General features: G+C 37.9%; 1 protein-coding gene across 1 annotated transcript in view; it reads right to left on the bottom strand.

The window, feature by feature from the left end:
* Positions 1-1,060: 1,060 nt before the first annotated feature.
* LOC126481792 (uncharacterized) overlaps positions 1,061-15,543 on the bottom strand; it is a 327,057-nt gene continuing 312,574 nt past the window's right edge. The window contains exons 16-21 of the mRNA XM_050105747.1: positions 13,688-13,860; positions 11,088-11,813; positions 9,294-9,501; positions 5,874-6,024; positions 5,212-5,478; positions 1,061-2,769 (exon numbers count right to left, since the gene is read on the bottom strand). Coding sequence (XP_049961704.1) covers positions 2,509-2,769; positions 5,212-5,478; positions 5,874-6,024; positions 9,294-9,501; positions 11,088-11,813; positions 13,688-13,860 — 1,786 coding nt within the window. The 3' untranslated portion in view covers positions 1,061-2,508. The remainder of the gene's footprint in view (positions 2,770-5,211; positions 5,479-5,873; positions 6,025-9,293; positions 9,502-11,087; positions 11,814-13,687; positions 13,861-15,543) is intronic.

Here is a 15,543-nt window from a genome sequence, read left to right as displayed (position 1 = left end):
TTCTGAATCCGTGTTGGTTATGTATCAATAAGTCATTTTCTTCAAGGTGATTCATAATGTTTGAGTACAGTATATGCTCCAAAATCAAATGTCACATTACATAGCAAAATTTTATATATTCTAGTCTAATTACTAAGACTTTTTTTCTTTTTTCCAAGCCCTTTATAGTGTGAACTGCTGTGTTCTTTGATTTAGACACTACAAAAGTTTGTGAAGAGCAGGTATGTAGCTTCCTTGTAGAACTATATAATGTATCTGTTTTTTTTTGTCATGTCTATATCTTCAGCCTCAAGTGTCCCACATAATTTGTGATTGCAACTATAATATAATTTCTACTTTATCTGTGAGATATGTAGGAAGGTGAGTGTGTCTCCCACAGATTAAAAATAGAAATGCATTCCAATAGGATTACAATTCTAGTAGTATCTTTTGTTGAACATATGATTAACATCCATTTTCTTGTAGATAATAACAGTTTCAAATAGTTAAAGTTGCCTTTTCTTTCATTTTCATTGAGTTTCTCGAGACTAAACCTTTTGTATAACATAAACCGGTGCTGACAGTAATGTCCTTTTCTAACCCTTTGTATTCCAATGTTTGAATATGTAATGTCATCTAGCAAAAGAAATGTTTCTGTAAGTATTTTCAGATAGTGATGTCATTGTAATTCTTATAGACTCTCAGGAAAGTAACACTGTCCTGTTAAAACACCACAGTAAACCCACTCATGGCACAAGCCAAATGATGTAGATGACAGGTGATAAAACGTTATACACTTATGAGACATAATTGTTAGCCAGTACTTACCTTGAGGACAAGGGGAGACAGCAACGTGACTTTCTCTTACTTTGTAGCCTTCTCCAACCTATTCCTCTCCAATACCCAGTGAAGGAATTATTAGCTGTTAAAGCAAGGACAGTGTTGAATTTTTATACATGCCTAGCTTTGTTAAAGAACTTTAACGCCCAGATTTAAAAAAAAAAAATTACCAACATGTGATTTATTGTAACGAAAACATCCGAAGCACCATTCTGTACATAGTGTAAATAACTATAAAACATTCTTTCAGAAAGATTATATTTTATGTAGAATTTCTTTATTACAGGATGAGTCTTCTATCTCATCTTCAAGTGATTCTAAAACAATTTCAGTCTTACATCACATTCAGTCACACTTTCATACACAGACACAATCTTTTTTACAGCTTTCATATGTTATGTGTATGGCATGTTCACTGCCAAACTCATCTGATGCACATCTATAAAATTGGATGTAAATATATTTCATCACAGCATGGGAGAGTTCAGCAGCTTTTTTTTATTTAAGACTAAGGCACTCCTCACACATAAGGAATTCTTTTCCAGCTAAGAATTACAACAGGAAAGAAAACAGTTCTTTACACAGCATGAACTTCACATTTCTAGCAGCATTTATGGTTTATTTCACGTAACTTTAGAGTCCATAATGTGTCTATCTACAAAGGCTGAAGAATCAGATTATTCATTCTGTGCTCTACTGCACAGAACAGACTGGTGAGACAAGTCATCAAAAGATACTTCATGCTGTGTAAGAAACTCTTAAGTATATAGTGTATCACAAAATCATTCAGAACCAATAAGACTTCAAAAATCTTTCAGGCAAGACATTTGGTTCTTTTTTTTCTAATCTTTAAGAGAGCCATTATCAGCTGTTTACAGTCATCTTACATCTACAAGCTTTGTTTTGTTACAAGGCTCTGTATGTACACTGATTGTAGAATATAAGTCTGACTTTCTTTTAATCTTCAGGAAGGTTATTTTAAACTTCTTATGAACTTGTCCATATTCATACTTTGAGAAATATCACTTATGCTGAAAGCAAGCCAGCAACCATCTTTGACATTTGGTGGATTTGATTCTTACAGACTCCCTGTGTCATGTAGTTTCACTGCTAACACCGATTTGATGACCTGGTTGCTACAGAGATCTACAACATTAGTTTCCCAAATGCCAAGAGGTTACATGATAATTAAGTACACAGCTCCACACTGTATCGATGTATTTCTGACGACACAGTAGGAGAGTATTTTTGCCTTACCTAACTCCAGTGTTCATACTTGCTCCTATTATGAAAGTTACTTAACAACATATACACTCAATTCATTTTTGCCAAAGGTGGAGTTCAAGTTATATCTGCAACATTGTCGAACTCCATCTTTGTATCCAAATGTTTTACAGAAGTCATGAAAGACATAGTGCAATGTGATTTTCACATTCCTTTTCTTATTTGACCCCTGTAACTTTAGTCTACATTTTAAGCACCTTGGCATCACCATAAGATTTAACAGTCCTTTGGGCAGAATTATAAAGTGATTTTATAAATTTAAGCAAAGCCTATATATTACAGCATACTCTAGAAAACAAAAAAGCACAGGAATTCAAAAAGACTAGGGCATCCACTACCAGTTTACTTTTCCTGGTAGCAAATTAGTTAAAATAATGTTCATCCATGTTTAGCAGCACCCACATTTCACTCAGGTGTTGAAAGTGTTTCCCGTAGAGCAGCTAGCTGTTCTTCACCTAACTTTATTTTGTCAGCTATCTCCTTTGAATCCATGATCAATTTAGCTTTCATGTTGATGAAGTGATCATAGTCAGCATACTCTTCAGGATTAAAGTACTTGTTCAGTATGTTTGCTACACTAACACTTCTTCGATCGATGCTTTCCTTTAATTTCTTCGCTTCTTCGAGTTGTTCAATTAATTTATCCCTCTTGCTTTCTAGAATTTTCTGTAAAAAATATGTACCAGAAGATCAGTAATGCAACTGAACAGGCACCTTATTGAAAAATGAAAAAGGAGGTTTACAGAGGACACTGTAGGTGGCTGAAAGGGTGTAATGTAGTTGCCCGAGACAAAGAGAGGAAGAACACAAAGAAATAGTCAAAGTCCATATGGAACAGTAAAGGGCAACATTTATTTAAAAAAATAACCAGAGTGTAGAGACAAACTGATATTTCAGCTTAATAAGTAAAGATGCAGACAAAAAAGGGTGATGACTGAGGACACATCAAGAATGGAAACTAGATAACTGGATGGCCAGTGGGAAGGTAATTGTAATTTGCCCCATTAATTAATATCTATGGAAATGGGTAGTAGAGGAGGAAGCAGTAACACAGTGTAACAACAACAACAACAGTGATAGTGGTAGTAGTAGTAGTAGTAGTAGTAGTAAAAACAACAGTAATAATAATCTATAAACTACAAGTGGATGAACATGATAAAGAACATAAATTGATTATATTGTATATAAGGAAGAAAGAAAAAGACACAGTGTAATTCAGAATAGTGATAATGCAGGCAGGCTGTGCTGAAAATTACTTTCATCCACGATCTGAAAAAACTTTGCATGAAATGCAGAACACCTGGAGTTAAGGGTGAATAGTCTGATAACTGCTGAGCACTATGTCTACTAGTTGCCTTGTCTACTTTCAGAAAAACTAAACTATTTTAGAACAGCCAGAATTATGTAAATGTTACATAATTGCTGAAAACTGCCTGGTGTCTTAAACTGTATGTTTCTGTTAAAGAGCTGGATTATAAAAAGGAATAAAAACATGGTATGCATAGTAAATATTACTTTAAGTGAATGCATGCCCTCTTATCTACACATACTAAGAAACTGAAGGTGTTTAAATATCCTGCAAACAATGAGGATTTGGTGCCATCAGATTTTTACTTGTTAGAATAACTGGAAGGTCAAGCATTTCCAGACGATGATGCCATGGAGGTGGTGCATAGATGGTTATGAGTCACACCAAACATATTTTAAAAACACCTGCAAGCTTGTGGATCAGAAGTTTGTTTATATTGCTAAGCAAGAAGATTACACTACAAAATAAGGCAACAACCACTGCTGTTAGTAGTTTTATAAAAAGTTGTAGTTCCCATAGTTTAATGACTCAAACATTATTCTAGCTCATCTTATGGTTCTTTTTTGTGTGTATCCTGTCTGCTTTTACAGTAGGGATTTTAATAATAATTTAAAAACTGAGCGAGGTGGTGCAGTACTTAGCACACTGGACTCACATTCAACTATCCGACACTTCCGCTAATCCGGCACCCATATGTGCGAGGAATGGCCAGTTTAGCAAGAGTCTAGTGTACTGTCAAAATGCAGGTTTTAATATATCAGCTGGATAATGATGTCGTAAGACGTGGGCTACAAGGATTTATGTAGGCTGGAAAATCGGGAGGAGGAAGGTTCAATCCCGCGTCCAGGCATCCTGATTTAGGGTTTCCGTGATTTCCCTAAGTCGCTCCAGGCAATTGCTGGGATTGTTCCTTTGAAAGGGCATGGCCGACTTCCTCCCCAAATCCGATGAGACCGATGACCTTGCTGTCTGGTCTCCTCTGTCAAACAACCCAACCCAATAATTTAAATACCAGTCCACCCTGTTTGCACTGATGTAACTGATGTAACTGATTTGGTGTTGGATCATATTCTTTGACCATGGTTAACCTATTTGGCTTCAACACTTAATTGTTATCATTTCTTTTCCCTTTTACCCAAGTTAGCTTTCCCACAACATAATTCACACAGACTTTTTACTTTTCTCCAGCATTACAACACTTTGTCCCTCCTTAATGAAGAATTGACTCCTAGAAACTCATTGTCCTGTGTTTTCAAATTGTTATTATTAACTTCAATAATAATCACAGAATACAACCATTTTACTTTACATAATTTGTCTTTGGGATTTGTATTTGCACATTTTAATGAAATAATGTGATGAATGTGTTACGTCAAAAGAAAAAATTTCAATTGAGGAAATTACAGAATTATAGGGAGGCAGAATGGTCGGCCAATACAAACCTCCAGGAGTTGAAATTCCAAGTACTGCTGATAAACATTGCAGGTGGATCACTCTCAAACAAGGGTCTGATTGACCTGCCACTCCTTTTCGACTTCCCCCAATCTATCCCCCATTCCTTTCCGAGGACTGGACTATAAGCTCCAAAGATGGATATAGTTTTTTTGTAATTTGTATGTGTGTATCAACAGTTCTATGATACTAGCCACCCATTCTAATTTAAACAGGGTGAAATACAACAGTTCTGCACTCCAAAAATTGTAAATTCTCATTGTAATATTTCTTTAATTCTATAGACACACTCAGTTGCTTCTAATGGTTTACACGTTTAGGTTATCTGTATTGCACTGTGAACTCACCCTGTCGGCATGGTTGTCGGGTAGACCCATAAGTGCATTTTCTGCACGGGCCAGGCGACCTGAGAGTGCGAGGAGGAGACTGGTGATCTTCCCAACTTCTTCTACATGCAATCTGTACTTGGCAGCCTCATGTGGCCGGGCCAGCCGGCTCACTTGTGCAGCCACACTTTCGCCAAGTTCATCATTCACTCGCGATTCTTCCCTTACCACCAAATGTTCACCTCTCAGGACCTCAAGTTTCCGATCTAGCCGAAGCATCAGCTCCTCCTGGTGGAAAGAATGAACTGTGTGGGTCATATATTCAGGACACATTTGTTTCAACAGACAAAGGAGGTGTTCCAAAATTGTTTCTGACATGTCATTAGAAGTTAGACTTTCCACACACCATTTCTTCTAATTAAAAAGTTAGTGACAAGGGAGGAATTAAGTCATTACTGAGAGTTGCATGTTCTCTGTGACGAAATCAGATATATGTATTTAATTTTTCCATGCTGAAATTAGATAAGCTGACATTTTAAATTAGACACCTCAAGGATGAGAGCTTCTCTCAGTAATTTAGAACGATATACAGTACAAGCATCATTATGTTAACTGTATGTTTTCTAACAAACAATTCTGCACTTAGTATTGTGCCTGTCCATATAGAAGTCTCGAACTCATACCTTTTTTTGATGGAGTTCCTTGTTGTCATTCAGGCCATTTAATTGGCTCATGTCCCGTCCATACTGTGTAAGGAACTTTGCCTTTGATTCGGATGTGGTGAAATATGCAGAGGTAGCTGGTAATGGGCTCACCGGATTGCTGTTGCTGTCCCTAAAAATATAAAGAGTTATTTTGTAGCTTTGGCAACATAGTGCAATGGGAAAAAAGCGATGAGAATTATCAAACAAGGTATCAAAATTCTAGTTCGTCAGTTCACAGAGTGAAGTAGTACTTCCCACTGTGTGAAAATATGGCAAGTTTATGAGCAAAGATAACGTGTGTGGTGGAGGTTTTCTACACATTTCTGACTGTAATACACTCAACTGGAAGGTAGACAGCTCATAACTTTGTAACTTGGATAGGAAAGGAATGTCGTTTATCACATGAGTGGTAAAAGCTTTTGAAGTGCAGTAAATGGAACATACTTATTTTATATGGTGAATCAGTAGAACATGAAGCATTATCCTTTTTATCCACTAAAATCTCAAAAAGAAAATAAAAATGCTTGAATATATCATCTTAAGCCATGATCGCTAGTATGTATGTATGTATGTTGAACTGTAGGCTACACTACAAAATCTAGAAGTAATAAAAGTGAAAACTTGTTACAAACATATGCTATCACCTCAGAAAACCTAGAGTCTCAGCAGGAGACAAAACAAGGTGATCACTTGCAGCAGGAGATGAAAATATCATTTTTACACACATTGTGCAACAAAATGGAATTGTATATGTCTCTGGACAACAGGAAGAAAATACTGTCAATTGCAAAGGAAAAATATCAGAAAGTACAGTCTGAAGTACGAATCATATTGAATGACTTTTAAGTTTTATTATACTCTGCGTAAGTAGTGTCACAAAAATGACAGATGTAATTTAATTCAGAAAGGACAGAGAATACAGGAATAACTGAAGACTAAGCTACTAAACCCAGGGAAAAGATACTCATCAGAACTGCTCTAAAATTTCATTTTCAGAGAAAATAACACACAAAGGACAGAAAATGTTAAAATAAATGAAAAACAGAATAGCAATTGGCATTCTTGGGAACATTCCTACCAAAAATCAGAAAACTGGCACCGATTTTACAACAAGAAATTAACTTCAAATGAGCACTATTGGCGGGACAGGCTGCATATTCTGAGATGATACATGATATTTTAATTAATAAGAAGCAAAACAAAAAAATAAAGAAATGCGCTGAACTCTCGCTAATACGGCCCTCACTAGTCCAGGCCTCTCAGTAATTCAGCACACTTCCAGCTTCTAGTAGTTCAACTTGAAATGACACCTCCAATAATGAAATTTCATCTGCAACAATGTTGTTAGTTAATTACAATGTTCAACATTTCTGTACACTTTGAAATTGTGGCTTTCCTTACAGATCACTATCATGGCTTTTAAAGGGAAACATATTATGCTAGACCTAAAGCAGAAACTCTGAATAAGATATAAACTGAACTAAGGTTCTTCACAGAAAACCTTTGTTGCTGCCAACAGTGTTGGATGAGCTACTATTTATGACCAAACTTCAGTAGAAAAGGGGTAATCATATGCTTAAAGGAAAGTTATGATGAAACTGATGAAGTAGAGGACATAGGAGGAGAGAACATGAGGATATGTCAAACTGCTGGTGCTGAAGCTGGAGACGTTACAAACATTATGCCACAATCAGAAACATGGCAGGACCTATGAAATGCTTGTAAAGCCGTTGTGTGATAAAGCATGCTACCGTCGCTTATCATTGTGACAACCAAAACTCTGGGACATTTATCAGAGTGAATGTCGAGTTATACTAATATGCGTGTATACACTCAAGGACTAAGTTTTCTGTAAAAATGAATGTATCTTTTGATTTGATGTTTTTATACTAAGTTTTAGAAACTCTCAACGATGCGACACTTTCGCTAATCTGGCACCCATATGTGCGAGGAATGGCCAGTTTAGCAAGAGTCTAGTGTACTATCAACATGCAAGTTTAAATATATCAGCTGGATAATGATGTTGTAAGACATGGGCTACAAGGGTTTGTGCAGGCTGGAAAATCATTGCTGTATTAGAAAATTATGACTAGTTAGTGTATTTCACAAGTAAAGCATATTTCAGTATACAAAGATCTTTAAGTGCAATATGCTAGAGTTCGGTTAGATGTAATAAATCTGATAAATTGAGACAGATGCCTATCTGTTATGAATATGAGTAAATTTGATGCTGGCAACTTTTGTCTGGGGAAATTTTAATTGAAAAATTCTTAAAGCATTAACAAAAGTATAACATTCCAATGCTTAATGGACAGGATTAATTAACAATGCACTCATTTTAGATGTACAAAAGTGGTATGATAGAGAAAAACACCCTAGAATTTAGTATATCTTCTACAATCTGTCTTGGCCTATTCTATTACACAGAAAATTACTTTCTTTTGTGATGTTACAGATTGCTATACCATAGTAGGGCAATGCTATAATAGTATCATTGACAGTTTTAGGGTTCAAGCTATACTCTGCCTCTTCCTGTCACACAAGATGTAAGAATTATGAATTTGTATACAACACTTTTTCTTTCCAGTTTGGAGCATATGCATGATGGAAGCACTCCAAGTATTGGGAAGGCATTTAAGTAATGCTTGATACTTAAAACAAGATATGTGGTCAACATTTATAACAATAAACTTAGATAAATTGTTTTTAGTAAATGTGATCAATACATAATTATATCATTAAAAAAGAAAATAGCTCCTTTGTCATACAATCAAATGTATCAAACATTCCCTTCGGAAACAAAGAAAAAAAAAAGTCAATTGCTGAAGTGAATAGACTTTGCCAGAATTCATATACAGAATGTTCATTATGGTACATCTATACAGTGACAATAATTAATATTTAACAGCTATGCAAAATATCTAAAACCAGTTTATTTAATATCCTGAAGTAAAAGTTTTTCATAGTGGTAGCTATTGTTGGTATTTGTTTCTTGAAATTTTCCTGGTGGATCAAATATTCCATAATTTTTCAGGAGTACATCTGGGATATTATTACTTCATAAGCCCTGTGGATTTGCTAACTCTTGCACTTGCTTTGTTTTACTCATAGAGGCGTAATGTTCTATCTATGACTGACACTCTTATTACCAACAGTATTATCTTTGATGTATGCATGTTTACTCCATGGTGTAAAGTGCATTAAAAATCTTGCAAGAGACTCTCCTTGAGTATGGCTGAAAAGTTGTTAGCCAAAATATCAGTACATGAATTAGTAATACGCTGGATGCACTCCCAAAAATGATGGAATGTTGCTATTTGTTTGCCTAATTACAATTTTACCACTGTTAGTCCCATAATGTTAAAGACAATGCAATCAAGTTTTGTAATTTTTACTGACCTGCTGTTTGCTTCAGACTGCTGATTTGTGCTTGGTGATGGTGGAGGGGATGCATTGCTAGCACAACTGCTTGCGCCAGTGGTACTGCTACAGCTACTGTTGCTTTGGGAAGAATGAGATCTCAGAGGTCCTCTTGGCCGTAATGTGACATCAATACGGAAAAGATCACTGACATAATCAGTAGGCTTTTTATGATCAGGGTCTGGAACTATAACAAAATTTCTTAAATTATGTGTGGCCTTTAGAAAAATGAATGAATGAATCGAATATGTGACATCATAATGTACTTATTTCATAACAACAAATGATCTGTTAGCAGTCTTCCATAGTGATGGGGTACAACCTATTTTAAAGAACGGTTCCAGTTAAGGAAATAAAAGTGAGCATCTTCTTTCTGTCAGGAATTCACATTTTACTTAAGGTTATTACAACAGAGTTAGTATATTAAAACTATGGTTGGTTCATAGTAATGAATTCGAAACCAGCCTGGAATTGTCTTGTAAGTAACTGTACACTGCTGGAACAGTTATGTAAAGCAGTTTTCTGAATTGCATGTTGTAGGTAAAGTTCTGAAACAATAACTCATATAGAGAAGTGAGCATAATTGGCTAAAAACTGGGTAAGTTAAGGCATCAGAGAGATTTAGCATTTGGCAGCAATGATCGCCAGTAGTATGTCCCCTTCTTCCTGGCATTATCCTATGTCCATTGTAGAGAGCGAATGTACTAAAACATTGCCACTGATGGATGTAGCACTTGTTTCTGCACACAGATATCCATTCTGGTATGAAAGTCTAAGAAATAAGTATACCATTTGTCTGTGAATAATGTAAACTATGCCTCACAATAAAAATACAGACAAATGAAAAAAAAAAAGTTTTGAGACAAGGGATCAGCCTAGCATTCACCTAAATAGGTGCAGGACACTGCATAATAATCATTCCTTGCCTGACCCTGTACCAGACCAATATTTATTAATATGGAGTAGGTTCACCATATCTTATAGGCTCAAAAGCCTGTAATAAATAATTCAGCTATGGAACATGACTTAATAATGATAAAATACAGATATTATACAGTAAAAATGTAAGTATCACAACCAAACAGATGATCGAACCTGAGACATTATTACGTACAACATATGTGCCATTTCACAGACAGCTGTTCTTCCTATAAATAAGGAGAATAAAAGTTCTTTAAATTGTGTCATTCTGCAGGAATAAAAGTGACAAATTTCAAATAAAGGCAGTTTACAAGTGCATTTTTTCCCTACATTACAAAGATGAAGAAAAAAGAAAACTGATTTAATAGCTTTTACTTTAATCACCTTTCCTCAATATTTACATATCAGCTGGTGTTAAGGAATGATTACAGCTGCAACACGGAATGAGACAGAAATTTGTGAATGATCAAGATAGGATCATTCAGAGGTACTGAAGTTAAACAGCCTGCAACGCTTCTCACTGCAGTTGACTTAAAGAACCGTGTAATGCAGAATGAATATTAATGAGTAGAAGCTGCACTAAATTAATTTTTCACCATTAGTGTCTGGAGGTAAAACAGCTTTCACTTCCATGAGTGCTGGAACTACAATTTGCATCCTTTGTTGTTAATTCCAACTGAATTTCAAACAGTGGGGCACAATTACAGTTTTCATGTACGAAAAAAAATTTCATTCTAGATTTAAACCTACGAATTCCAAGGTGAACAATATTCTGAACAGTTTTGAGCTTCATGGCTACATTACTAGCCCTAACATTAAAACACACTATGGAAACAGAGGATAAGGGCTTACCAAGAATGCCCTGCAACTTGTCAGTTGGTGGCAATTTGCTGGCGAGATCAAGTGAGAGCTCCTCACAGTCTATCTCCTCCTGCAGCTTCCTTCGTGCGGGTGGCCACCCCTGCTGTGGTGCCTGTTGTTGCTGTGGCTCCTGCTGCTGCTGCTGCTGCTGCTGCTGCTGCTGCTGCTGCTCTGGTGAGGTTTCCAGATGTGACTGCGACTGTGTCCGGACTGGGGACGGAGGTTCGTCCAGCTCAGTTTGCGAGGCAGCATCGCTGGTGGCTGCATTGACACGCAAGACGACCTCTGAACGCTGCACCAGCTGCAGCTGCTCAGTAACCACAGGCCCCACACTCTGCTGGCTGTGCTGGCTCTCTGTCTCACCACGCGTACTCTCAGTGGCACTGTCTTCCCAACGGGCCTCTGACCCTTGTTCACTCCGCTCTATTTCCTCTCCTAGCCTGTACGACTGCTCACTGTCTATATGTGACTTACAGTCCTCTTCGTCCTCTGCCCTGAGCTCCCTACTACCGTACACGTTCTTTAACTCTAAACTGTCAGGGGGTGGTCCCGTGTCCAGAAGTGTGCCATCATCAGTCACTGTCGGAGGAACGGAACTGGACACCGAAGATGACTTGCCGTGGTTAAGAGGTGATGGCAAGGCTGCTTCTTGTCTGTCTTCTCTCTGTTCATTCTCCTCTACTGCTGCTCGTTCCGGCACAGCAAGTCGTTCGCATTCTGCAGTACACAGTTACGTGGTATAAGTACAAATTGAATCTTACATCTTAATGTTAAACAAAGAAAACTTTAACCTAGTATGTAATCAAATAACAAAATAATGTCGCAAAGTGTAAACTTGGAACCACAACAGTTCAACAATGGAAGATTTCCATTTACAAAAGTAACGCTCTCGCTCTCTGCAACGACAACAGGACAGAGACTCGTGTTAAACAACATGCATTGGCACCTTAACTGTAATTCAACTGTATTCTTGGCTCACTGATCACAGCAATAATATAAGGGGCAGTCATATAAAAACTGGACCGATGGAAAAAAAGTAGGTAAACTGTTTACCATTTCAGAAGGAAGTGCCATAACTGTTAATACATTTCTTCCACAGTGAGACAAGATGGTGAGTGCCTTCACGGAAAAATGTTTACAACTCTTTGTCCGAAACAAATTGACGGCAACAAATGCCCAGAAATATGGAAATCACACGGGGAGAGTTTGGGACTGTACAGGGTATGTGTAAGAGCTTTGTAGTGAAACTAGGGTGGTCCCCCATGTCGGGAAGGTTGTTTTGAATAAGCTGCAGAAGTTTCGGTGGGAAGCCCTTACACATTCTCCGTACCATCCCAATGTCTGCCCGTGTGGTTTCCGTATTTTTAAAGCCCTGAAGAAAGACATTTGTGGCCATCGATTTGATTCGGATGAAGGGATGCGTGCCTGGGCACAATCACAGTTCTGTAGGGAACTGCAAAGATTTTACTGTGAAGGCATTGACTAGTTTGTCTCAGTAGGATAAATGTATTAACAGTTGTGACAATCACTTTTGTTCCGTCTGTCTAGTTGTTGTCTGACTGCCCCTCATATACACTTTAAATTAATTTCTTCATCCATAAAGATGCATTCACTACTGAATAAAATGCACACAGAAGGATGATCTTGCTAAACTCTGAATTTATTTATAAGAATACTGTGATTTACACAGTTAAAAGCTTTTGCTCAACTGAAGACAAAGTGTGTAAATAAAGCTGTGATCACATTACAGCACTTTATTTGTAAAGGTCCGTCTCGATCATGTAAATTGTACAGTTCACAATTACTGGGTTTGACCCTTGCCATCTTTACATCTGTAACAAGTACATAAACAGTGGTGTAACGAACTAAATTCAATGAGCTGAAGCAAAAGCTACAGCAGCTCTGCACAAGAAAGATAAAAATTCTGACAAGATTAACAGCTCACATACCAGCCATACATACCACAAATATATTCTGATGTAGGTATAAAAGCCAAAATCTATATATCTAGAAGATACATACAAAGTGCTACGATGGCCTGGATGTGTCTAACATTTATATAAATAACTGAGGGCAGTAGAGGGCACTATAGCTAGGGTAAATGGGTATTGTACTGTAAATTTATTTTAACTGTTCAATTTAGGATACCCGTTACTCGTGTAGCCAAGTTATATTGCCCTTTACTGGCCTCAGTTATTTGTACAAATACTAAACACATCTAGGCCATTACCAGCACTTCCTACATACCTAGATATTTAGATTTTGATGTCGATGCCTACACCAGAATATTTTTACGGTATGTATGGCTGGTAATCCTGTTAACATTTTTATGCTTCAGCTAATTGAACTTAGTTGGTTAAACACTGTTTTTCTATTTTTAACAGATCTGAAGATTGGAATGGCCGAAACCGTAATTGTGAATTGTAGAATTTATGATCGAGACGGACCTTTATAAATAAAATGCCTTTGACGCATCACTACGAACAGATGCTTCCAGGTTATGAGCGGTGGCGGCGGAGCGAGTCAAAGCAGTGACGTGACGTGCAGGCCTCGGGGATCAGTTAAGTATTAGTAATTGAGAGGATGTGCACCTGGAGAGGCGAGTCGCTCCTCCGCAGCGGCGGGCGGCGGAGCGTGGCCCGGGTGCAGGCCGTCCTCGGCGCCCGGGGGCGACATGGTCCGCTTGTAGCTGCCCTCGAGCGCGGGCAGGCATCGCTCGGCGCGCTCCCGCCGGTACGCCAGGTACGACGCCTTGGACGTGCTCCTGCAACGGCAGAAACACATGTCGTGAGTGCGAGACATCCACCGGTCGACTGCTGCTGCTGCCACAGTAATTTGGGCGGTGACGCCCTCGCGCACGCGCACTTCTGCGCCTTGACGAACTGCCAGTGGACGGACTGACGTGGTGTGGCGTGGCCCTGGCCGCTCTGTTTACGGAGCCTCGGCCTTACGCGCTGCGTGTTTAGATGATTAGGGGACGCTACGCGCTGTCACTATATACTGTCTCGTCTCGTCTGAATCATCATCAGAGATGTATGCGATCCGCGTTTTCCGAAACAACCATTGCGAAATTTTCCAATTCTGAGCTACTGAAAGACGCGACGCAGCGACCGACTAATTTCGTGTGCAGCCTACACGTCCCGACGGACCGTACTCAGCGATTACAGCGTCGCACTATTCCTATCGCCGGTTGCAAATAGTTCACTGAGGTTATGTTCAACGAGATGCTGCCTGGTTTTACACAGAAACAAAACTGGGATTTCATTTGCTCGTTGTAGAGCTAAGAAGGTAAAGAAAGAAATTACCCAAGCTCTGTCACTTAAGGAACAGGGTGTCGATGATTTTTGTAATTATATAACAATGGATGGAACTTGTTCTCGGAGCTGCTCATCATCATCAAACCAGTCTTAACGCAGAAGAGTTGTCATGAGAGGGGCTGTAAGGAATGACTGTTCGCTACATTGCCGTTTATAGCCACTAACAGAAGTTACGAGGACCCTAAATTCAGTGCAGTTGTATCCCCACTATTGTTACTTAAAATGGTTCCTGAAACCGGCAACGTGATTTACAGTTGCCTGAGGGAACACATCATGGTAAAACAAACTAAGTAAAACAAAGGTGTTCTGTAAACGTTATGCATTTATTTATGTAAGTTGCATTCATTTATGTACGTAGCATAAAATATGTCTTCTGTAAGTTTCCTACTAATTGCAAATTACGAGAAAGACTACAAATGGCAATAGCGCACATCATCTAATAAATACAACAGGAACATACGAAATGAAGCATTAGCAACTGTTAGAACTGTCTAACATTTTGCTGTTCATAGCAGAAGGCTTGGATGTAGGCCGGATTTTTTTAACACTTCTAACAGTGAAGCAATTTATTTTACGAATAAAAGTCCATCGACTGTCTACATTTTGGTTTTTAGATTTTGTTTCCAATACGTATCGTAAATGAAATCTAAGATCTAATCTGTCACTATTTCAGTTTTTAGATTCCATTTCCGATAAGTATAGGAAATAAAACCTACAAATCTATATAGAGATGGTCGACGGACTTTTATTCATAATATACATATCTTTTACTCTATGTACCACATTAAACCATTTTGGATTCGTTAAAAAGTACTTCATTTTTTGTTGCTCTATCGCTATACTGGTTTCTGTACAAATTGTAAATAGCCTTTCGCTCCCTGTATTTTACCCCTGCCACCTTTAGAATTTGAAAGAGAGTATTCCAGTCAACATTGTCAAAAGCTTAGGAAAGCATTTCTGAAGAAGAGAAATTTGTTAACATCAAGTATAGATTTAAGTGTCAGGAAGTCGTTTCTGAAAGTATTTGTATGGAGTGTAGCCATGTATGGAAGTGAAACATGGACAATAAATAGTTTGGACAAAAAGAGAATAGAAGCTTTCGAAATGTGGTGCTACAGAAAAATGTTGAA

Source organism: Schistocerca serialis, chromosome 5 (assembly GCF_023864345.2).
Source record: "Schistocerca serialis cubense isolate TAMUIC-IGC-003099 chromosome 5, iqSchSeri2.2, whole genome shotgun sequence".
NCBI lineage: Eukaryota > Metazoa > Arthropoda > Insecta > Orthoptera > Acrididae > Schistocerca > Schistocerca serialis.
This window is presented reverse-complemented; position numbering and strand designations above follow the sequence as displayed.